General features: G+C 41.8%; 1 protein-coding gene across 1 annotated transcript in view; it reads left to right on the top strand.

Moving 5' to 3' along the window:
* The window catches only part of LOC117358113 (serine palmitoyltransferase 3-like), a 227082-nt gene that overhangs the window by 177661 nt on the left and 25289 nt on the right, over positions 1-24132 (top strand). The window contains exon 10 of the mRNA XM_033939643.1: positions 9827-9962. Within this exon, the coding sequence (XP_033795534.1) occupies positions 9827-9962 (136 nt within the window). The remainder of the gene's footprint in view (positions 1-9826; positions 9963-24132) is intronic.

The raw sequence follows: 24132 nt of genomic DNA, 5'->3' as shown, positions 1-24132 counted from the left end.
TTGAACAGTTTTGTGTCATCTGCAGATTTAATCATATCACTTGTCGTTCCAATTTCCAGCTCATTTATAAATGTTAAATAACACCGGTCCTAGTACAGATCCCTGCAGCACTCCACCATTCACCCTCCTCCATTGAGAAAAGTGGCCATTTAACCCTATCCTCTGTTTTCTGTCCAATAATCAATTCTAATCCACAACATTAGAATATGTAGAATATTTCCTCTTATCCCATTACTCTATAATTTCCTTCATGAGGAACTTTGTCAAACTTTCTGAAAGTCTAGATACACTATATGAACTGGCTCTCCTTTATCGACCTGTTTATTATGAAGCAAATCGGTGAGGTAAGACCTCCCTTGGCTGAACCCATGCTGACTTTGTCCCATTAAACCATGTTTGTCTATGTGTCCCATAATTTTATTTTTTTATACTAGTTTTATGACCTCATGGTAAAAATCATTGTCACAGTTCCAGGCTTGAACATTGTTGAAAATCGGTGGTGAGATCTCAAGCATTGTAGTGGTTGTTATGAGATCTATTACTATTTCTGGGTTAAAATTCTGCAGAGAAGAGTGGGGTAAAATTCCCAGAGTAAGACACCACAGCCTCTTAACTAGCTGCTGGGAATGTTTGGAAGCTGCTGTTTCTGCCCAAAGGGGTGTTATAAAGTTCAGATTTAAATGGTGTCTAAACTTTCATGCACCACATTCATTCTTTTCAGTCTGTTAAAACCAGCAAGCACATTTTTAATGCATAATTAATTTGGTTATTTATAATTTAATTCAACACTTATATTCGCCTATATCTTGAAACTCCAAGTAGAGTTTACAATAGACAATGCAATCCAGTCTTACAGACAAATGAGACCAGAGATAAAAACATCTTTTAACACATTCAAAATATCTTTACTGTTTTGATAGAGTTCTAATTTTACATAAATTCTCTTATAGACATCTTTTAATAGCATTGGAATATTTGAATGAACAACCAGATTTTTAAGTTATTTCCTAAACAGTTCATATGAAGACTTGTAATTATATATGGTGGGGGGGTTTCTTGTTTCATACTGACTATAATTCTTTGGACAAAGTTGTTTAAAATGGTTCAGACCCTGAGAGTGCAAACTTCTGTCTGGAGTATAAAGGAGACAGTGACCTTTATAGGGTTAAATTGTAATCAGCTCAAAACAGAGTATAATTTAATCATGATAAATACAATCAAATATTTAAAATAATATCAATAAAATCACTTCCCGGTTCTGTTCCTTGTGACCCTGGGCAAGTCACTTAATCCTCCAATGCCCACTGCTTTGAAATGCCAAAACAACAAAAAAGTGGTATAAAGTCCCCATTCCCTTTCCCAATAAGAATTTTCTTGTTCAAATCATCCTAAATATTTTTTTTAAAAATCCATGTTTTATATTTTCAAAATAAAATATACATAATACTTTTAATATCATCTGAAAATTCATTCCAGTAATAAGAACCCATGTACATAATCACTTTATTAAAAGTTGATTTTCAACAAAAGTTCTTTGGAAAATGGAAACTGTAATCACTGCCTATCTGAAGTGGAGGAGTAGCCTAATGGTTGGCATAGCAGGCTGAGACAGAGAAGCAAAGGATTGCAGGCAATGGACCTAAAGTTACAATGAAAGACCCAAGCCATGGAGATAAGTTGATTTAAAAAAAAAAAATTATTATTCTTAACCAGAATTTGTAAGATTTGGTAGTTTTTGTTAAAGGCAGCAGCAGGTGGGTCAGTGTGTCGAGGAACACTGCAAGGAAGGTGGCTGCCACAGCCCTTATGGCTTAGGGACTAAAAGCCAGGGCTAAGTGACAGAATGAGAGACAAGAAGTGCTGATAGGGTGAGCAGGGCCACAAACCACACTTAAGCCAGTGATGCAAGGCTTCCCTGAGAAGAAGGAAGTCCTAATGAGAGACTGTGGATAGAGTGTTAAAAACCCGTAGTTGCAGTACTGTGTGGGTAAACTGGCTACCGAAGCTAAGACTCTGCTTACTGTTGGAAACCATAATAAAACACTGTGTTATTGAAGAGAGGTTGGAATATGCTACTGGAGAGAAACGTGGCAGGAAGGAGCTAAACCATGCCAAGAGATAAAAAATGTCATATGTAAGAAATTATAAAAATACAAAATGTATGCAAAACCACAAAGATACATATAAATAATGGCCTTCATTCATATAAATACAGTATATTTTGTATGACAATGTTCCCTCTAAGCTGTGTGGCTGTGTACCATTTAACAAGAGGCCACGCAGCCTTTCAGCTTCACCGTGGAGTCGGGACCAGCACCCCTCTGGTATCACTCTTCCATCTTGTGCCACTACTGCTGCTTTCCCGAAGCAACAGTGGCAAACTGAAACAAACCAGCTGTGGGACCTTCCCATACATACCCATGGATGCCGGCCAATCCTCTTTGACATCACTACTTCTTCCAGGACAGATGAGGGGGCAGATGCTGGTGGAAGTGGGTTGGGGGAGAGAGAGGGGGCAGACGCTTGTGGAAGTGGGTTGGGATGGGAAGAGAGGGGGTAGACGCTGATGGAAGTGGGTTTGGATGGGGAGAGAGGGGGTAGATTTTGTATAAAAGTGGAAAGATAGATTCTAGAAAGAACAGGGGAGAGAGAAGGCAGATGGGTGGGGTACAGAGGAAAGAGATCAGGAAAAGTGAAAGGTGAGATACTGGATGAAAGGTGAGGGAGAGAGGGAGCAGATGTATGGAAGGGGAGAGATACAAAGAGGATGGAAATATGGGAGAGGAGGAGATGCTGGATAGAAAGCGGAGAGGGGATTAAGCTGTATAGAAAGAGGGAGTGAAGCCTGGATAGAAGAGGGGAGAGACAGGAAGGCGATGATGGAACAGGAGAGAGGAGGCAGACTGTATGGAAGGGGGAAGAGACAGGTGAGGGAGATACTGATGGAAGGGGAGAGAGTGTGGAGATGCTGGATAGAAAAGGGGAGAGACATGAGCAGATATTTGGAGGAGAGAGATAATGATGGAAGAGGAAATAAAGGGCAGATATAGGTGGCAAACACTATATAGAAGGGGGAGAGAACAAGGGTAGAGTTAGTGAAAGTTAGAGGTAGAAAAATTCATTAATAAAGCCAAAAAGAAAAGGAGCGGCAAAAAATCCTGGAGAGAGACTTAAGATGGAGGAAAGCAGAAACCAGAGAACTGAATGACAAGAACATAAAGGTAGAAAAAAAGAATTTTATTTTTAATTCAAGATAAAGTAGTGTGGTACCCTTGTTTATAAAAGTAAATAAATATAAATTGAAAATAAAATTAAGATATCATCTTTTCATTGAACTAATTTTAATACATTTTTGACCAATGGTCAGAGACCAAAACCTCCTTTATCAGGTCAGGACAGCTTATTGTCCTGACCTGGAGAAAGAGGTGTTGGCTTCTAAGAGCTAATTGAAAAATGTCTGTCTTGTCATCTGAGATTGAAACAGCCAATAAGTGACCCCCTCCTGAGGAAAAGTGCGAAACTCGAGTCGGGGGTGGGGGGGGCGCTTTTGGATTTAATTGGCATATGCTGCATTTCATTTAGAGCACCAGCTCTTTCACTTTCTTTAGTCTATGGCCGCTAAAAGATATTTCATCCAGCCTTCCTAATAACTCAAGATAAGTTTGCCTTTGTCTTACTGAACTTTTAGGAATTTATTACATTATATCATACATGGATACATCAGAGTAAAAAGTGCAGGAAGGTATTGGGACAGTAAAGGCAATGATGTTCCCAATGGCAGCCATAGTTTGGTGACATTACTAAACAATTTTGGTTGAAGGGTCTGAGCACTTTACTTATTACTTATATTTAATTTATATTAGAGCTGTGATATCAGTGAGATATATTATAATTATCACAGAATTTTGAATTATCTGCCTAGAAGAGTAAGAGGTCAATAGAACACCACCAGCACTTGATATAATGAAACCATATAGAGTGGAATACAAAATTTTCTTCAAAGTGAGACATAAACAAATTGGGGAAAGTGAAAGGTGATAATTGGGGAAAGTGAAAGGGGAAAGTGATGGTGAAAAAGCCACTTCCTTTACTATTCCGGTCTTCTGAAAAAAAAAAGAATTTTCATCAAAAATAAAATAATTATTATATAAAGCAATCTCCATCAAAGAAATTACAAATTCTACAGGAACCAATCAGGTGGTGGGTTCACTCCAAAAATTCATGAACTATCTCAATGGCCTCCTCTAGGGGAATTTTAGTGTACAGAGATGTCACATCCTTCATAACCAGAAAAAAGGATGTGGGGACTTTCAAAGCATTCAGTAATTTAAGTACATGGGTGCTATGATTTAATTTGCACAACCCAAGGTTGTAAAAGTGTGTTAACATATTTACACACCCACTCTAGCAGAGAGCCACAAGCTGCCACTATAGGACGCTCTGGAGGGTCTTTTGTTCGCTTATGAATTTTGGGGATCATGTAAAAGACCAGGATCTTGAATCCTTGGACATTTAAATATATATGCTCTGCTAAAGTCAAAAAGCCCAATTTCAGACCTTGTGATTACATTACATTACATTTCTAGACTGCAAAATCTCTCGGATTGATGCGGTTCACAAAAGATAGAGAAGTGGGCATTCCCAGTGATCTGCAGATTGCATTAGGCATTAACCATTTTTAATTCTCTAAAAATCTTGTAAATAATATCGATTTTAGTAATTTTCTGAAATGTATGTAAGAGCAGGATCTTGTGAATAAAAAGCATAACTCTCCATCCCAGTTCGCTGCTGTCTGATAAGCAAATAAGTACTGTTGGAATTTCTTGTGAGTACAACCTTGAACCAGAAGAAAGACGAATAAAGATGTGGTGCATAATGGGCAATTCGCTTTGAACAAAGTAAATTGTTCTAATAGATATTCAGGCACCTGACCATATAAGGTTCTATAACAGAATATCCCCAATTTGAACAGCATACGGGCTTCAAATGGGAGCCAACGGATTTCTCTATAATAAGATGTAATATAGTCCGATTTGTTCAGATCGAAGATCAAATGAAAGGCTACATTCTGTATTCTTCGTAATCTAAGTGAGTTTGTACGATGTCCAGCAAGGTGAACTGAGTTACAATAGACCAAGGTGCTGAGTATCAGGGATTGAGCAAGAGTTCTGAATGCCATGGGTTCAAAATATGCTTTAATAGTACGCAACTTCCACAAAATGAAAATCGCTTTTTAACCAATGCTGAGGTAAATGCTTTCATGGACAGGTTTCTGTCTAAATATACTCCCAGGATTTTGATTTCTGATTCAGTGGGGTAAGTAGTCCCACTGAGTTAACTATCAATGTGGCTATTTCATCTAATGGATCTTCCTTCAACTCACTGTACGTAGACTCATCTTTTAATTGTCAATATGCCTCTCATATAATCTTCTACATTTTGAAGGACAATAGCTCCCCCTTTATCTGCAATGCACACCACTGTAGAAGCATTAATTTTCAAATTCTCTAACGCTCTGCATTCTTCATTAGATAAATTCTTAGTAGTCCAAGAAAGGTGTGATTCCGTTGTTTTTTGTTTTGTTTTTTATTATGAATTTAATGCTTAACAATATCAAATGATATCAAAGAAAAAGGTAATCTCATACAAATTTTCAAATACAAATATAACACAATCCTTTTCAAGCCTACAATATTGGGGAGACATGCTGCTTTTCTACTACATATTTAAAGGAAAACAAAAGAAATGGGTTGAATTCATATGGATCCTAATCATTCCCTACTATATGGAACTATTGACATCCTACCATTTTCTCAGTAATGAATCTTAAAGGCAAAGAAAAGAAAGGAAAACTCACTTCTGTTCTCGAGCTAACAAAAATTGTTACAATCCCAAAATACATATTCAATGTCTTGTATCTTAACAAGACATTTGCATGGAAATTTTAAGTTAAAGGATGCCTCAAGAGTTAAGACTCTTATTCTTAATTTCAAAAATTCTTTTCTTCTTAATTGTGTAGCTCTTGAGACATCAGGAAAAATTCTAACCAAATCTCCACAAAATTTTGTCAGCCTATTTTTAAAATAAAGTTTCATTATCAGCATTTTATCTATCTCACTCATGCATGTTATTACCAAGGTGGACCTATTCTGGATAACATCTTGAGTATCTTCCAAGAACTCTGTCAAATTTATTTCACCTGTTACCAGTTGGTCCACTTCCTGGTCAGATCTTATTTTCTTTTGCCAAATATAATAACAGTTATTTATTGGGAAATTTTCCGCATTGGGTATTCCCAGTATCTCTTTGAAATATTTCTTTAACAATATTTCTGATGATAGCAAATGAGTCACTGGGAAATTAACCAAGTGGAGATTCCTCGCTCTATACATATTTTCTAGCATTTCTATTTTGGAATGTAACACCGTAGAATCCTTAACAGCAGATACTGGGACAGCTTGCAAAGTATTACTTTGAGTTTCAACCACTCCTAATCTTTTATCCAAACAACTTAAATTAGAATCCCAGCTTGCAAAGTATTACTCTGAGTTTCAACCACTCCTAATCTTTTTCCAAACAACATAAATTAGAATCCACATTCTCAAATTTTTTAACTACAGATTGTGAATAATCCAAAGTTTGTTTCACTGATTCTCTGAGAAACCCTTCAACTCTAGAGATACCTAACCACAAATCTTTAAGGGTAATATCTTGTTTTTCCACTGTTTGTGGTTGCTCCTCTACTACACCTGTAAATTCAGGTGGTTTAGGTATTTCAGTAAAAGCCAGTTTACTTGTCTGAGTAGATGGTACCACAAAACCAGTAGAAATAGCGGGGTTTATAATCCCGCTACCTCCAGATACTGGATGAAGAGGGGGGTGACCTTTCGAGGGGGGCTCAACGATGCTCCGGATATGGGAGAATTCGAGTCAAGTAAAGTTAATACTGGAGTTTCTATAGGAAATGTCAAATGTCTGTCCATGGGACCAGAAACAGCAGGTGTTGAGCTTTTAGGCTTAATTTTCCTCTTACCCATGATATGATATCAGATGAAATTATACAACCTGATTTCCCGCTCCCCAGCTCCATGGTGCTCCAAGGGGCTCCCAAAGGGCGAGTCCTGCCCCTTAGGGCACGCCCCTTCAGCCACACCCTGTGGCCACTACCACAGCAGCAGGCTCATATTTAAAGGAATTGAAAGGCAGGGAGGACGGACCCGATGACGTCAGGGGTCCGTCTTCCAAAATGCCTGTCCGATTTCAGCTCCAGGCTCTAATGCTGCTGCGGGCAACACGGGGCAGCGTCCAGGTCTCCTCCAGCGTCCACTCACACCAGGCAAGCAGCTCCCCAGGTGTGATTCCAACTCCTCCACATCTCTCAACACTAGGGACATTGGAGTCCAAGAAGAAGGTTCTTTGACCACTGATCTATTATCTAACTCTACATTAGATGTAGCAAAATGAAATTTTAACTGTAGTTTACAAAAACACATGGTCCATTAGGCCGAAACCATGGCCGTAGCCTTTTGGCCAACACCAAAACCAGTCAGAAAATGAATTTGGGGTCAGTTTTGGCACTGAAACAGAAATTTGGTTGGCCTCTAATTCCCCGCACCATCCCAAGTCTGCCCAAAGGAGTGTAGCTGTATAGTTGTGCTCCTTTGTCTAGTGCAGTCCATCAGTCATGCGGGACCTCCAGTGTGAGGCTCTGTTTTTCACTCACATGTCACTAATGTCATCACCAGCAGGCAGGGCTAGCAGTATCTCAGGCAGGAGCTACATTCAATGTGATGGTATGAGGAATGGAAAACAATGATCCACAACAGCCAACCAGAAAAGCAAAACGGGGAATATGGTACAACACACAAGGAGAGCAGGCAAATTATCTTCCTAGCATGAGGCTCCAGTTCTCACAAGCCTCTGATGACATCATTGGCAGGCAGGGCTAGCACTCTCCCAGGCCAGAGCTGCAGTCAACGCTATAGTATGAGGAAGGGAAAATGATAATCTTCAACAGCGCACTGGAGAAAAAGACAAGTGAGCAGTATGTAAAGTGCCATTAGCCTCTGCCATTTTACTTCTCCTGACTACTACATCTGTTCCTCTGGAAGTTTTACAAATTATGTTACAAAAGTTAATTATCTGTCACTGGAATGAATTATCTGTTGCTAGTACATTTCTAGAACCTAGTTTGAGTAAGAGCTCCTAAAAGAAGGAGGCTGTTTATTATTAGGTAAAGATGAGGGATAAGACTTAGACCTTATCCAAGAATGTTGATAAACAAGTAGGACATAGGTCTGTATGCCTGGGGTTCATCTGTTTCCTGAACTCACTACCCATGGTGAAGAACTAGAGCTTTTATATTTCTTGAAGTTCCTATTCTGTATATTTGCTGTATATATTCAGATATAAACCCATCCGAATATAAACCAAGATAACATCCCCCCTTTTTTTGGGGGGGATGTTAATTCAAATATAATCCAAGGTTTTATATTCCAATGCCACTGGACTCTATACCCACCTGCCCCTCCCTCCTCCCGGACCCAGTGCTGGCCTCTCCCTGGATTCACCTTAAATCCTGGTGATCCATAGGTGACCCGAGCCAGGATGGGAGCAATCCCTCTCTCCCCTGAGTTGAGGTGTCGGGTCCTGTCCCAGCCATCAGCTGGCTGTGCAATCACTGTGTGCCCCCTTCCTCGGGGAACCAGTGTAGAATAAGTGGGACATTCACGTGGGATCCCTACGAGGGTCGAGTTAAGGAACTGGATCATTAGCACTTAGACTTAATGAGGTGGGTCAATGGAGAGGGCAGACTTGATGGGCTGTAGCCCTTTTCTGCCGTCATCTTTCTATGTTTCTACCTTAGCCCCTCTGGCTGTCCAAAGGGGTGAGTCAGGGCAGTAGCGATCCTCTTACACTTCTGCCTGTGCAATCTTGCTGAAAAAATGACTCCTATGAGTTCCCGCAACAACCTTGCGAGACTGCCAAACCTCACAGCAGTCTTTCAAGATTGCCATGGGAATTTACAGGGGGTGCACGATGATTGCACAACCAGCTGACGTCTGGAAGAAAACTCAGCACTTCACCTCGGGGGAGGGAGGTATCACTCCCTTTCCAGTTGAAACATCATGATTTAAGGTAGACCTGGGGAAAGGCCAACACTAGGTTCAGGAGGGAGAAACTTGAATATAAGCCCAGACCCCCATTTTTTGCCCCCAAAATCTGTTTATATTCAAATACATATGGTGCATTGAACTTGTAATTTTTCTTACCCTGTTTTTAATTGTGGAATTTTTATTTAAGTTATTTTTAGCTGGGTTTAGGACTTGTATATCCTCAGATTACTAAGGACCTGTTTTACAAAGCAGTGCTAGTGGCTGCCGTGCGGCAACGGCCCCAAAGCCCTTTAAATCTCTATGGGCTTCGGGGCCGTTACCGCACTGTAGCCGCTAGCGCGGCTTTTTAAAACAGGCCCTAAGTCTAATACAGTTTGTCAAGCTTGCTGTTTGTTAGTAAAGTTGTCTAATCTAAATGCACTCAATATGACAAAATTGCTCATCTTATGTTCCCAATATCCTCTGACTATCAAGGAAGGGTATGATTCTGGGTACAATGCTACACTGGAATCCAAACAAGGTCATAGCTAAACCCAGATCTCTAGAGCTCTTTAGATAACAAGGAAAAAGCTTTGTGCTAAAATCTTACTTTCCAAAGAAGATCTACAGAGAACGGCTTATATTAATTTAAAACAATTCAAAATTTTTAAAAATATTAAGATGGCATGAAGTGCATCTTCAAGTTAACACAACCCTTTTCCTATTTTCAGGCATAGAAAGGGTAAAACAGCTGGCAGAAAACACAAAATACTTCAGGCAAAGACTACATGAAATGGGGTTCATTATCTATGGCTGTGATGATTCTCCTGTGGTCCCTCTGCTCCTCTATATGCCTGGTAAAGTAGGGTAAGTAATATCTGTAAAATACTTTGGCCTTTTTCCAGAGAAGGGTGATCACATTTCTCCAGACGTGGCTTGAATGACATTCCTTTGTGTCTTCATCTGCAACTTTCTTTCTGAAGAGTGCTTGTACTCATCACTTGTGCCCTCTAGCATAGTGAAATATGTTTGTAGCAAATAGGAGGAAGTCACAATTAGAACTGTGAGAACAGAGCATTGAACTTGTGTGATAAAATACTAATTAAAGTACAGTGGAACCTTGGTTTACGAGCATAATTTGTTCCAGAAGCATGCTCATAAACCAATTTACTCGTATATCAAAGTGAGTTTCCCCATAGAAAGTAAGGGAAACTCGCTTGATTCGTTCCACCTCCCATTCCTACTCCCCCCCACCACATCCCCAAAATACCCTCCCATCCCCGAGGCCACTGGTGCGTTTCCACATCTCCCCTCCCCCGCGAACCGGCATCCCCGCCCGCCCAAACTGAAAGCTTACCCCCAATGTGGCACTGGCATGCAGCACCAACTCACAGGAGGTGCCGGTGCCCAAAGATCATGCCTTTCCTTCAACTGGGCCTTGAGTATTTGCGCATGTTCAAGGCCTTCTGGCTCCCGCCTCTCTCCGAGATTCTCGGAGAGAATGAGAGCCAGAAGGCCTTGAGCATGCGCAGATGCTCAAGACCCAGTCGAAGGAAAGGCACGATCTTTGGGCACCGGCATCTCCTGTGAGTTGGTGCTGCGTGCCGGTGCCATATTGGGGGGTAAGCTTTCAGTTTGGGGAGGCGGGGGGGAGCCAGTTTGCGAGGGGGGGGCAATGCCGGTTCACGGGGGGCAGGGTTTGCGGGTGGGGGGGGGCGATGCTGGTTAGTGGGCGGGGGGACTCGCAAATCAAGTCAATGCTCGGTTTGCGAATCAAAATTTGCGAGAATATTTTGCTCGTCTTGCAAAACACTTGCAAACCGGTGCACTCGTAAACCGAGGTTTGACTGTATAATATACTGTAGATTTAAATTGCAGCACTCTCCGACAGGGTCTTTATGTAATAGAAGGGATTGCCTATTATTCAAATTTTTTTGTGTCTTAAGTGTTGGTAGTAAGTGTTTGGCTTCTGTGTAGTTTCCAGGTAAGAATGAATTGCTCATTTTACTTTGCCACCTGGTTGTAACTTCATCAGATAACTGTCAGTTATTGGCAGTTATATGATGTCATGAGCAGAAAGGACATAGGAGAAATCTCTGGTGCTAAGTCTTAAACAGTCAGGTTTTAGGCCATTTTCATAACATGGAGAGTGTGTTTACAGCACTGTTAAGCAAAATGTATTCCCATAAACATGTCTTACTCAGTGGCGTACCTAGGGTATGTGGCACCCGGGGCCCATAATTTTTTGACACCCCCCCCCATGTAAAAAAATATTTTTTGTAATAACCATGAAACTGAATAAATGGTCATAATAGAAACAGGCAGTGAAAATTTTCTTTTATTGAACCTCATATATGTAACCAGTATTCCAAACATACCATAACATAACATAAATTATGTCTGAATTGTCATAACATCAGAAGTACCTATGGAGTAGTTGCAGGTGATGCTTGGGACAGTTCTGATTGTGTTAGTTCGGTTTTATGTGTTTTTTGAATATAAGGGTTTTTATTTCTTTTTTGAAGGTTTTGTAGTTTGTGGTCGAGGTCAATAGGCTGTAGAGTTGGGGGTCGAGTGTTGCAGCTCGAATGGCTAGGAGGTTGTCGAACTGTTTTTTTCTTTTGACGTTTTTGGTTGGAGGGTGTGTGAATGGTGCGCGAGTTCTCCTATGTCTGGTTGAGGTGGATTGAATTATTTAGCTGAAAAAATTAGTTACCCCCCCATTCCCCACACACATTAATTCTCTTCCATTTTTGTTCCCATTATAAAAAACACTGATAAGTTCTCAGAAAAAAAATACATTAAAATAAGAAGTGAAAACAAAGGCCCCTACAGATGAGAACATAACATAAGAATAGCCTAACTGGGTCAGACCAATGGTCCATCATGCCCAGTAACCCATTCTCATGGAAGCCAATCCAGGTCACTAGTACCTGGTCAAAACCCAAAGAGTAGCAACATTCCATGCTACCGATCCAGGGCAAGCAGATGTTTCCCCCATGTCTTAATAACAGACTATGGACTTTTCCACCAGGAATTTGTCCAAACCTTTCTTAAAACCAGCTACGCTATCTGCTTTTACCATAACTTCTGGCCACTTCATTTTTAAGCTGAGATCTTTCCTTCCAAACAGAGACTTTGCTAGATGTCAAATACAGCACAAGGTAACTTCACACGGACTTAGCTGTGCAGGAAATGTGAATCTCCTCATACACCCACCATATAGTGCAAAAATGTGCAAAGGTATGTTTTTTTCTTTCAATCACTACATAGACTAATGCCACACAAGCAGCGCTGTTACAAACATATTCTATAGGTCAGTGCTAAGGTTAACAAAGTTTCCTTCCTTGGACCAGAAGGAGATACTGACAAACCACTGGAAGAGATCCCAAAACAACTACCCAGGAACAACACCCAAAGACCCACTCAGTGTGTGAACCAGTTGAGTGGAGTGGACTAACTGGGGGGTGGAAATGGGCCCGGAGTTTGCTCAGCAGAATTTCCCAGATCACCTCTTCCTCTCAACACATTGACACGCTGCCACCACCACCACTAGGAACACCTCACCGGGTAGGCCAGCAATGCTATAAACTTTATAAAACACATTATATTTTCTTATAAAGCACATATTTTAACTGAACTCTCTGACATCCTCAGCCTTTCCATTCACAAAAATAGAAGGAAGAAAAGTTCCCATTTCCTGCTGTCTCATGTCCCCGGCCTATACAATATTTTTCTTCTGCAGAGTGCAGACCCTTCAAAAATCTGACCAAATCCTCATTTCACTTGCATTATAAAGTACTGAGGATGCCATCTCTCCCCAATCCCAGGTCCTAAAGTCTAAGACAGTAGCGCAAACTAGTGCTGCCAGATTCAGGAAAAAAAAATTCGATTCGATTCAGCCTATTGAATTGGTTTATCGATTCGATTTTCCTGCCCAATTGGGTGTTTTTTTCAAACATCCTGGTGGGTTTATTTTATAGCTTTTTCACCCTCCTTTGGCTTCTCCTAACCACACTGGCGCTGTGGTGTAAATAAAATAAAGAAACAAAAAGGACTTTTCCTCTCTCTGTTAAATCCTAGCTCACGTTGCGGTCTAACACCAGCTCTGACAGGATACACATTTCAAATCTGACATATTGTAATCACAAAACAGAAAATAAAATTAGTTTTTCTACCTTTTTGTTGTCTGGTTATTTTTCAAATCTTGTTGGTCCAAGGCTCTGGTTGTCTTCTGATAACTTGCTTGCCAGGGTCTCCTTCTTTCTTCTTTCTCCATGCTAATCATCCATCTGCCATTTCTGTCCTCCCCTTCCGTTTCCCTTCCCTACCCCGGATGTCTGGCATCTTTCCTTTTTTTGTCTCCCTCCACAGATCCACCTTTTCTTAACTACCCTTTCATCCAGCAGCTCTCCCTCCTTCCCCACCACCCCAGGGCCCACCATCTCTCCCTTTCTTTTCCCAACTACCCTCCTAACCAGTATCTCTATCCCCCCCCACCCCACACCATCCCTTGTGTCCAACTTCTCTCCCTTTCTGTTCCTTCCCTCCGTAAAACCCATGTCCATCATCTCTCTCTCTCTCTATTTTCAGACCCATTATTTCTTCCCACCCAAAGTCCGGCATATGCACGTCTCTTTGAACCCCTCCCCCTTCCCTCCGTGTACTTCTACACAAGGGCCCCCCTCCCCTGAAGGCCTGTCCCCCCCTTAAAGGTCTGCATCCCACCCCTGAAGGCCTGTCCCCCCCTTGAAGGCCTGCCTACCTGCTCCCCTTGAAGTCCTGCACCCTCCCGAAGGCCTGCACCCCCCCCCAAAGGCCTACACCCCCTCGAAGGCCTGTCCCCCCCTTGAAGGCCTGCCCCCGCTGAAGGCCTGTCCCCCCCCTTGAAGGCCTGCATCCCCCCGAAGGCCTACACCCCTCTCGAAGGCCTGTCCCCCCCTTGAAGGCCTGCCTGCCTGCCCCCCTTGAAGGCCTGTCCCCCCTTTGAAGGCCTGCACCCCCTCGAAGGCCTGCCCCCCCTTGAAGGCCTGCACCTCCCCGAAGGCCTGTCCCCCCTTGAAGGCCTGTGCCCTCCCTTGAAGGCCTGTCCCCCTTGAAGGTCTGTTTCCCCCCCGAAGGCCTGGCCCCCCCCCCCGATGGCCTGTCACCCCCCCAAAGGCCTGCCTGTCCCCCCCCGAAGGCTTGTCCCCCCTTTGAAGGCTTGCCTGCCTGTTCTCCATGAAGGCCTGTCCCCCCCTCCACAAGGTCTGCCTGCCCGCCCCACCCTGAAGGCCTGCTGCCCCCCCCCCCCCCACTACCTCAAAGGACCACTCGGCCTCACCACCACCACCACGAAGCACTGCTCATTCCCCCGGCCTCCCCGCTTCATTTCCCTGGGGAAACAGCCTGCAGCAAGATCGCGCGATGCCAGCGATATTTGCTTGCTTCAGGCTGTTTCCTCCGCCGCGGTCCCGCCCCTCCTCTGATGTCAAATCCAGGTAGCACGGAGGCTGCGATCGGCAGCGACTGCTGCTACTTCTCCAGTCGCCTAGCTCCTCTCCGCCGGCCCCGGCCGGCAGCCCCCTCCACCCCGTCCTGATCACGAGGGAGACCGTGCAAAGGGAAATGCAAGGGAAAAGGGAGGAAGCGTCTCTAGCACCCGTTAATGTAACTGGCTTAAAGAGCTAGTTTTATAATAAAATTTTAATTTCAGATGAATAGCCAGTTCACCTTTAAATGTAGGCAGCGTGCTCTGTCATTTATAAATAAACTTTTGTGAAACAAACTCCATTCAAAATGATTTACAAATTAGGATAAAACAAGAAGTCATTAAAAAAGTGCAACTAGCATACAGAAGCAAGAAGGCAAAACCCCAAAAAAACTGAATAATCGAGTAACAGTGAAATGCATCAATCTGGCACTTGAAATGCAAGCTAGGTGACCTTTGTTTGTTTATTCATTTAATTAATTAGTTTTATAGCCCGTCCTCCCCAGGAGCTCAGAACGGGTTACAAGGATATGTACACAGAAGTTTTCAGGATCAATAACACATGCTGCAGGATCAAAATGAGCTACAGGATCAGTACACACGTAACAGAAAATTTTAAATGTTTTTCGATAACACACATGCTATGGTGAAACATGTCACCTGGTTATCCTCACCTTCCTGAACACTCCAGTTCAGTGATTCTATTATTTCCATAGTGTGAGCCATTTGTTGTCTGACTTCCAAGAAGGCATTCAACCTACCCTGTCCAGGGTTTGTTACTAGCTCCTTGAGACATGTTGCTCCTGGTTTTGAGATTTACTTTCTATAATACCTTGCTTCTGAATATGAGAAAGAAGTATGAATACTCTGCTTTTGAAAGGGGCCGCCTTTTTCATAGACTGTTATCCTTTGTTCCTTGTACCAGCACTGGCAGCATGTTTCCTAGTTTGTAGACAAGGGGTAGGGAACTCCGGTACTCGAGAGCCCTATTCCAGTCAGGTTTTCAGGATTTCCTCAATGAATATGCATGAGATCTATTTGCATGCACTGCTTTCAATGCATATTTATTGGGGAAATCCTGAAAACCCGACTGGAATATGGTTCTCGAGGACCAGAGTTCCCTACCCCTGATGTAGACAAACAAAAAGTTTGATTTTTAGTGTTAGTGATTCCTTAAAAGCAAAATTTTCTCATTTAAATCTTGTTTCCCTTCACTCTCCAAAAAATGTTTTTTTCTAACAGACTATTTACTACTTGTTTTTAAGAAATCTGGTGGTATTTAACTAAGCTGAAATAAAATACAGCATTTTACCACAGCTTAGTTCACTATGGGAATCTCCAGCTTACAGGAACTCAAGATCATAGGTAAATAATTAACAAAACTTGTGATCAGCCTTTCAAACTGCTTTCTTTATTCAGCTTCCTGAGAACATGGGGCTACTAATGCACGGACTGATGCTTCCAAGGAGTGTGCCTTAAAGAGGCCAAAGCTGTACAAATAGAACAGTGCTACACCCCCTTCCCTTTAGGTTTCCCTCCCCAGGGCTTACTCTATCAGTCCTTGATGCTATGAGTCAGGGGCAGGAGCGATGATCCACAGTTGCTCTGCTCTTGCCAGCACTGAATCCAAAATGGTGCAGTACTACTAGTGGTCAAACTGCCCTTTGCTTTTCTGGTAACTTGAACCTTAGCACTAATAGTACTAATTGACTACCACTAGGGATCACCAGGACCATTTTGGAGCCAGCAAGTGTCGAAACAACTGAGGATCATGCCTAACTGGATCCCCTAGTCTATCAGAGATTAACAGTTGTAGACTTTTTGGATGGGGACCTACAAGGAGTATGGGGAGCACTGTTCTATTTCTACCACTGGTGCCCCGGCAGCATTGGGCCACATTTGAAATCCAGTGCTTCCAGGTAGGAAAAATAATTCCAGATGTGCATCTCACAATAATTTACACTAATGAATTATCAGTAAACATGCATTAAACGATAAAAATTGTGTATTATGCCTTTAATACATTTTGTTTATTTATATTATAGCTACCCCTCCCCCTTAATCCTGTTTTTGGACATAGTTGTAATGTCCACAGATTTTAAGTGGGCCTGGGTAAACCCAAGTGGGATCACATTATTAAACAGGGTCTCATTATTACCCCCAAAAAGCCAAGAAGGAAGCATCCTATAGAAGCAAACGGGGAGCCTGCATTTGATGGGGGGAGAGTGGAACCGATAATTGTCAAACTTATGTTCCAACAAGAAGATCTGTTACACAGAGTGAGCCAAAAGTAGGTATAAAGTATTTATTGATTGTTTCTTTTTATGAAGGGGTGCTGAAAAGTTCTCAGCCCAATCAAGAAAGGAATGACGTGGAGCCATGAAACTTACAAGTCATTCCACATATTCACCCCTAAGTTCAAAACATTTAGCACATCATGCATGAAGTTTATTTAACCCTTCCAAAAAATACTCTTGTCTGGTCACTGAAAATACTGCTCTGCTGCTGCAATCACCTCTGAATCACTCAAATTGTCACCCTTTCAAATTCTTTTAAGGTTTAGAAACAGAAAATAGTCAGATGGAGCAAGATTTGGTGAGTGGGGTGGATGGTGTATGCACTGAAACCCCAACTGCATCAAAACATCCATCGTTTTGCCAGCCTTGTGAGCAGATGCATTGTCTTGCAAAAAGAGATCTCATTTCTGCAGCTTCCCTCTCCTTTTTTCTTTTAGTCCCTCCTATAATTGGCATAGCAAGTTACAGTAGTATTTTGCATTAACTGTTTGGCCTCTTGAAAGCTAGTCATTACAACACCTTCCTGATCCCAAAACACTGTGGCCATGACCTTTCCTGCTGACTGTTGGGTCTTGAATTTCCTTGGTCTTGGAGAACCTGAGTGCTCCCATTGCATGGGCTGTTGTTTTGTCTCAGGATCATAGTGGTGTAACCATGTTTCATCAGCAGTAACAGGTCATTCCAAAACATTGGCACCAGCGCGCTGAAAATGCTGCAAAATCAACTTGGGAAGTGTCCACTCGATGTTTCTCATCAGCATTCAAACATTTGAGCACCCTCTTGGGTGACAGCTTCTGCATACCCAACTGCTTGTGGATTATACACCTGGATATTTGTAGTATCTCGGCAATTGTTCCAGCCAATATTCACCAATCTGCCAAAATCAGATCATGGACATGGTCAGCAATTTCAGGAGTTGACACTGTTTGAGGTCTCCCAGGCCTTGCTGTATCTTCGGTCTTGAAATCTCCATGCTGAAAGTTTGCACACCACTTCTTCACTGTGGAGTATGATGGGCATTTTCCACTCATTGCATTATGAATTCATGGATTTCCTTTGGAGTTTTCTTCTGCAGGAATAGGAGCTTCATGATGGCTCAGAGTTCCACACTTGAAAATTTCACACTTTTAATTGACACGGATAAGTCAATGATCTGAAACAATGTCAAAAACATAGCATTACGATTCTACAAATTGGCACTTTGCAAAATAAAATAACACTCTTTTCAGCTACAGTGACAGTTACTTAGGCATGGATTCTATAAACTGCATCCCGATTGTAGGCTGCCGGTGTTTGGGGAGGGGTGGGAGGTTTCGTTGGGGGAGACCGGCAGGAAAGATTGGGCATCCTTCTGCCGGTGATCTTCGTGAGGGGTGAGCGGTCTTTAGGTAGGAGGGGTTGAGCTCCCTCCTGCCACGATCCACGTGGGGGGGTTGGCGGTCTTCAGGCAGGAGGGGTTGGGCTCCCTCCTGCCGCGATCGTGCGGAGGTGGGAACTGGCAGCCGTGGCCACTATACTTATCGCGGCAGATTCTGTAACCGGCGTCTGTAACATAGACGTCAGTTACAGAATCGGGTTTATTTTGGGCAGGCATAGGTACTATACAGAATCCGGTCCTTAGAATTTAGAAAGTTGGTTGGGCTGAGAACTTTTTAGCACCTCCCTTGTATTTTACAGGTGTCACAAATAAAATTCATGTGAAGTTTTTGTATCAGTTACATCATTTCACTTTTACTACTAGGGGGAATAAGGAATGGGACTTGTATACCGCTTTTTTTGTGCGTTATGCATTCAAAGTGGTTACATATATACAGGTACTTATTTTGTACCTGGGGCAATGGGGGATTAGGTGACTTGCCCAGGGTCACAAGAAGCAGCACTGGGATTTGATCCCACAACCTTAGGGTGCTGAGGCAACAGCTCTACCACTAGTCTACTCCTCGACACTACTACTACTATTTGTAAAGTGCTACCAGACACATCCAACACTGTACTTTTACTTGATTATTGTTCAACAATGTATTATACCTATTCAATACCTGTAAAATAAAAATAAATAATGAATAAATACTGTATACCAACCTTTGGCTCACCCTGTATATCTAAAACATTAAGGTGCTTTGTCCCTTTGCTGCAAGAGCTGTGGTTGGTATTCTGTCCCTGTAATATAAGTGTCATCCTAGGACAGACCAAAGATCCGTCAAATCCACTATCCTGTTTCCAACAGTGGCAAAATCCCAAAAAGAGTAAAACAGATTTTATGCATGAACTGATACTTGATTCTAAAGGTTATCTTCTGAATTATTAGCAGAGTGTTGCTTTGGAAATAGGGGATATGCAAAACAAAAGAACCAATTCACTGTTTTTCAGTCTTAGTTGTAGATTATAATATTTATGTCAGCTCTGGTGGAATTAATCACCATGCCTTGCACTGGCCAACCTTGTATGTTTTTACCTTTAATGCTGCTAGGGCTCTATAAATATGAATTATTAGATAGCTCAGTGGAGAAATGAAAACCTTGATCTTATGAGATGAAAATAGTTTATTCTTGTACAATCCTCACTTTATTCCGGGACCAGTGGGTTATTTACCTTCTCCCATCAGGGATTGTAGGAAGCCTCAAACATTTGAAGCTTTTACCCTTCCCCCTCACAGCTTACCACTGAACATGCTCCTGCAGCTCCCAGTAATTTCCTACAGGCCAGGCTGTAGGAGCTTATCTTTTCTGCTTGTGTCTTTTAGTGATTTTACAGTAATTTCAGTAATTTTTGGTCATGGTTTCTCTCTTGTGCTGTGGAGGTTCCCTGCGGGGATGTCCTTGATTGCAGGAGATCGCAGACTGTTGGAGAATTTCTGCTTCTGGGGGGGTTCAATGCTCGGCAGTAAGCCCCCTGGATAGCCTCCGGGACCTTTCCCTTGAGAGCTGGCTCACCCCAGGTTTGTCCGTTAGTTGGGTGTAGCATAGACTGAGCGGTTCCATGGGGGCGCGACTGGAGCGATTGGAGCGCGATTGGAGCCAGACTGCATTCCTCCACCAAGCATTCGTGTGATGTGTTCATGGTGGCGGAGGTCTCCAGCCATGGTGGTCAGACCAGTAGGGCAGTTAGAAGACTTGAAATCCAGATTTCCAGTTCACTGAGGCAAAGAATCTCCCTATAAGCTGTGTTCAGCTCTGCTTACAGTTCTGTCATTCTGCACAGTGAGTTAAAAAAAAAAAAAAAAGATGCTGTTTTTCCTTTCAGAATATGTTTATTTGAGAGCATGCTAACAGCTTGAATCAGAGATTTTAGGGAATCTTTAAAAATGGGGTTTTGGGTGGTTTCCCTGCATGTCCTACATCCCCCCACCCCTAAAATCTGTTTTTGAGCATTCTCTGTGGTTTTCCCAGGCTATTTTTAGTCAAAACAGGGCCTCCATGGAGGGGTGGTCATGTGAATGGCTACAAGATGGCTGCTTTGCTTGCTCTCTTGCTCCAGCCTCTCTCTAAAGCACAGATTCCAGTCAGCATTTCTTTGGTGTTCAGGTCAGCAACCTCTTTAACATCATTATTGATGGTGTCGAAGCCCTCTAAAATGGATGGCTTGTCCCCATTCAGCTCATCCGCTGCTCATAATGCTTCGAAGCTCTCCAAACATGAACTCCTGTCCCCGGACAAGGCCTGCACTTCTAAGCTGCATCACTTTCGCATGACCTGCAAATTTTACAAGGGCTCATGCAGGAGAACTTAGCTGCGACAGCCGATATTAAAACTGAGCTGAGTAACATCACGCTACAACTCAAGCAGTTCGGCGCTAGATTAGATCTTTCTGAAGAGTGCCTCTCTGCCCACGACACTCAATTTTTGGAGGTAGAACGTGGTCTTTGGAAAATGGATCTCATGCAACGCGAGTTGGATGACATGTCTAACCGAATGCGCCGTAATAATGTCCATATTATCGGACTAAACGAAGGTAGTGAAGGTAAAGACATCATATCTTAACTGCATAATCTTATACCATCCATCTTGAACACTCAATTTACTCCGACCCTGGAAATAGAGCGGGCCCACAGAGTACCATCTGGCTCGCCGTCTCAGTTTAATTATTCTAGGCCCATATTCTGAAACTACTGAGATACTCACATACTCTGCAGATATTACAGACTGCGAAAACCAAGTCAACCCGTTGACGGTAAAAAAATTATTTTTGTACCAGTTCTGTCTAAATCCTCAGCTCAAAAGAGGAAAACTTTTCTCTCCATGAGACCTCAACTGAAAAGTATTAGTGCTCAGTACGGATTATTTTATCCAGCTAAAATGAGAACATAAGAACACCACAAAAAAATTTGATAAACCAGCTGATTTACAAAAATATCTGGACGACAATGCAGGAGCTATGATCTAAATCAATTAGCTCCTTTCGTTTTTGCTTCCCTGCCTCGTTCTGCTGGATGGATTTACAGTTGTATTTTTGTCTATTGTGGCTGGGGCTTTGCTTGCTGCATGTGTTTTGTCCACACATGACCCCATTTCAGGTCTCTTGTTCTCTCTCCTATTTTTGGTCATTCCTTTTATCGATAAACATGGATCTCCCTTGCTGTCTATTTTTCTCTCTCGTTTTCGGTTCCCTATACTGTCTTGGAGCCTCTTTTGATTTTTTTTTTTTTATTCTTTTTCTTTTTTGATTACGTCTCCTCTTTGGTTCTCTATGGACATAAATATCAGCTTTTTCTGTGGAACCCATTTTCTACTGAGCTACATCGACTCTATGGAACTATCAATCTGGGGTACAATTAATCTCTCTTCTCCTATCAACTGAATAGTTACTGTAAAGATCATCTCCCTTAATGTTAAGGGAATTTCTAATCCTATGAAAAGGAAGAAAATACTTCACTATTTCAAACATCTGGGAGCAGATATTTGTTTCTTGCAGGAAATGCATTTAAATCTAATCGAAGCGCAAAAGCTCTCCAGGGGCTGGTTAAAACACTGCTTTGCAGCCACGGCAGTGGGGAAAAAAATGGAGTCATCATCCTTATACGAAAATCACTTAATTTCCAACTTTCCACCCACAAATTTGATCCCATGGGCAGATGATCTTACATTGAGGGCACTATTAATGGCAAACCTCTTAATTTACTGAACATATATGCCCCCAATTCAGATGAGCCCTCCTTCTTCCAATCTCTGCTGAACACATTGTGATTGCAGGAGACTTCAATTTTCCATTGGATCCTTTCATTGATAGATCTTCAACATGCCGCCCTGCTAAGCTCAGAGTCTAGACTGCTCTATCCAATCTCATGCAAACATATGGATGGTCCGACTTATGGAGAATCCTTCACCCCACAGTCAAAGACTTCACGTTTTATTCTGTACCCCACAAATCATACTCTAGGATCGACTATATACTGGGCTCTAAAGACATTTTAAATATCACCTCTGCAGCTACTATCCATGACATCTCAATATCTGATCATGCGGCAATTTCTTGTTCCTTCTGCTGGACATCTAACAATCTACCTCATTCTTGGAGAACATAAGAATTGCCACTGCTGGGTCAGACCAGTGGTCCATTGTGCCCAGCAGTCCACTCATGCGGCAGCCCCTGCATGACAAAAATTTTATCTCACATATCACTACTGAATCTCAAGCCGCCTTCTCAGTGAATCAAGCCTCAGTTTCTACCTATGTAATCTTATGGGACGCATATACCTGGCTAAGGGGTGAATGCATTAGCTATACAGCATTTCGTCTCGAGTCTAGGAAAACAGATTTACAACGTATGGAACAGGATATCCATTCCAAGGAATCTCAACTTTTATCAGAAATTTGATTCCCCCTCTACAAGTCTCTCCAACAACTTAAATTCCAATATAATGAGATCTTCAGCTCCTTTGCCTCTGTATCCATTTTTCGACAATCAGCCACATACTATGCTGATTTAAATAAAGCAGGACATCTCCTTCCTTCATACCTTAAAGGAAAAAGAACCAAACACAGAATTTCTCATATCAAATCTGCTCCTGGACTCACTTATACCTCCACTCCGGATATTCTTAAAGAATTTCACTCTTTTTATGAATCCTTATATACTTCTGAATCCTCCTGTTTGGAACAAACTATTTACGATTTCCAGCAATCTGCTCATCTACCATCTGTTTTCCCATCTCAGCGGAAGTCCCTTCAACAGCCTATTTCTTCGGATAAAGTCTCCAGAGCCATCTCCTCCATGGCATCCTCGAAGGCACCAGGCCTTCCTTCAGAATTTTTCAAGACTCTTTCTACCTTCTTGATCCCACATTTATTATCTTACTATTATACTATTGTTGCCTCTCCTGATAATTTATTTCACTTTCATGAAGCTAACATAGTTTTGCCAAAGCCTAATAGAGATGTCCAATTAGTTAAAAATTATAGGCCAATCTCATTGAATTTGGACTATAAAATATTTGCTAAGATACTAGTTCACAGACTGGAAAATATCATGTTATCTCATATCCATAGAGACCAAAACTAGATAGTTCTTTGTCTAATAGATGCTGGCATTGTCATTTAGAAACAGGAACTTTAGATCATTTATTGTTTCATTGCCCATACATTATGAATTTTTGGAAATCAATTTGGGACCAAATTAATAATTTATTAGAGAACCCAGTGGCATTGACTTATGATACTGTGATATTTGGTATGGAAATGAGAGCCAAAAGTCAGATTTCTGCAAATAACAACAAATTATTACTTATAATGACTGGAGTTGCCATTCAACAAATCACATTTAACTGGAAAGATTGGAAGAGATTGAACTACAACTTCTGGTGGAACTCTTTATGCCATATATATAAAATGGAAAGGTTTATTGCAGTACAGCGGGGTTATCTTAAAAAGTTTCAGGATGTGTGGAAACCATTAATGAAATATTGTAAAGATTAATTTAAAAATTGGTTCCCTTATATTAATTGTTAATTTAAAGTGTAGGGAGGGGGGTATTTTATTATCACATGTTTTTATGATAATTAAATATATAAAGGGGAGGGATGGGATTGGGTTGGGTACAAGAATGTGTGAAATATGCCAATGATTATTTCTAAGTGATGTATTTATTGTTTATGTGATTGAATATATTTTAACACTTAATGTAATCTTGAAAATGAATAAATAAAAAAAAAAAAAAAGATGCTGCACGTGAAAAAAAAAAAAAAGAGACCAAGTAGGCTTCTTGAAAGGACGTTATGGGTCAGATAATACTAGACTGTTTTGTCACATTCTCCACTCCGCCCTGTCAAGGGATT

Source organism: Geotrypetes seraphini, chromosome 3 (genome assembly GCF_902459505.1).
Source record: "Geotrypetes seraphini chromosome 3, aGeoSer1.1, whole genome shotgun sequence".
NCBI classification, from domain to species: domain Eukaryota; kingdom Metazoa; phylum Chordata; class Amphibia; order Gymnophiona; family Dermophiidae; genus Geotrypetes; species Geotrypetes seraphini.
This window is presented reverse-complemented; position numbering and strand designations above follow the sequence as displayed.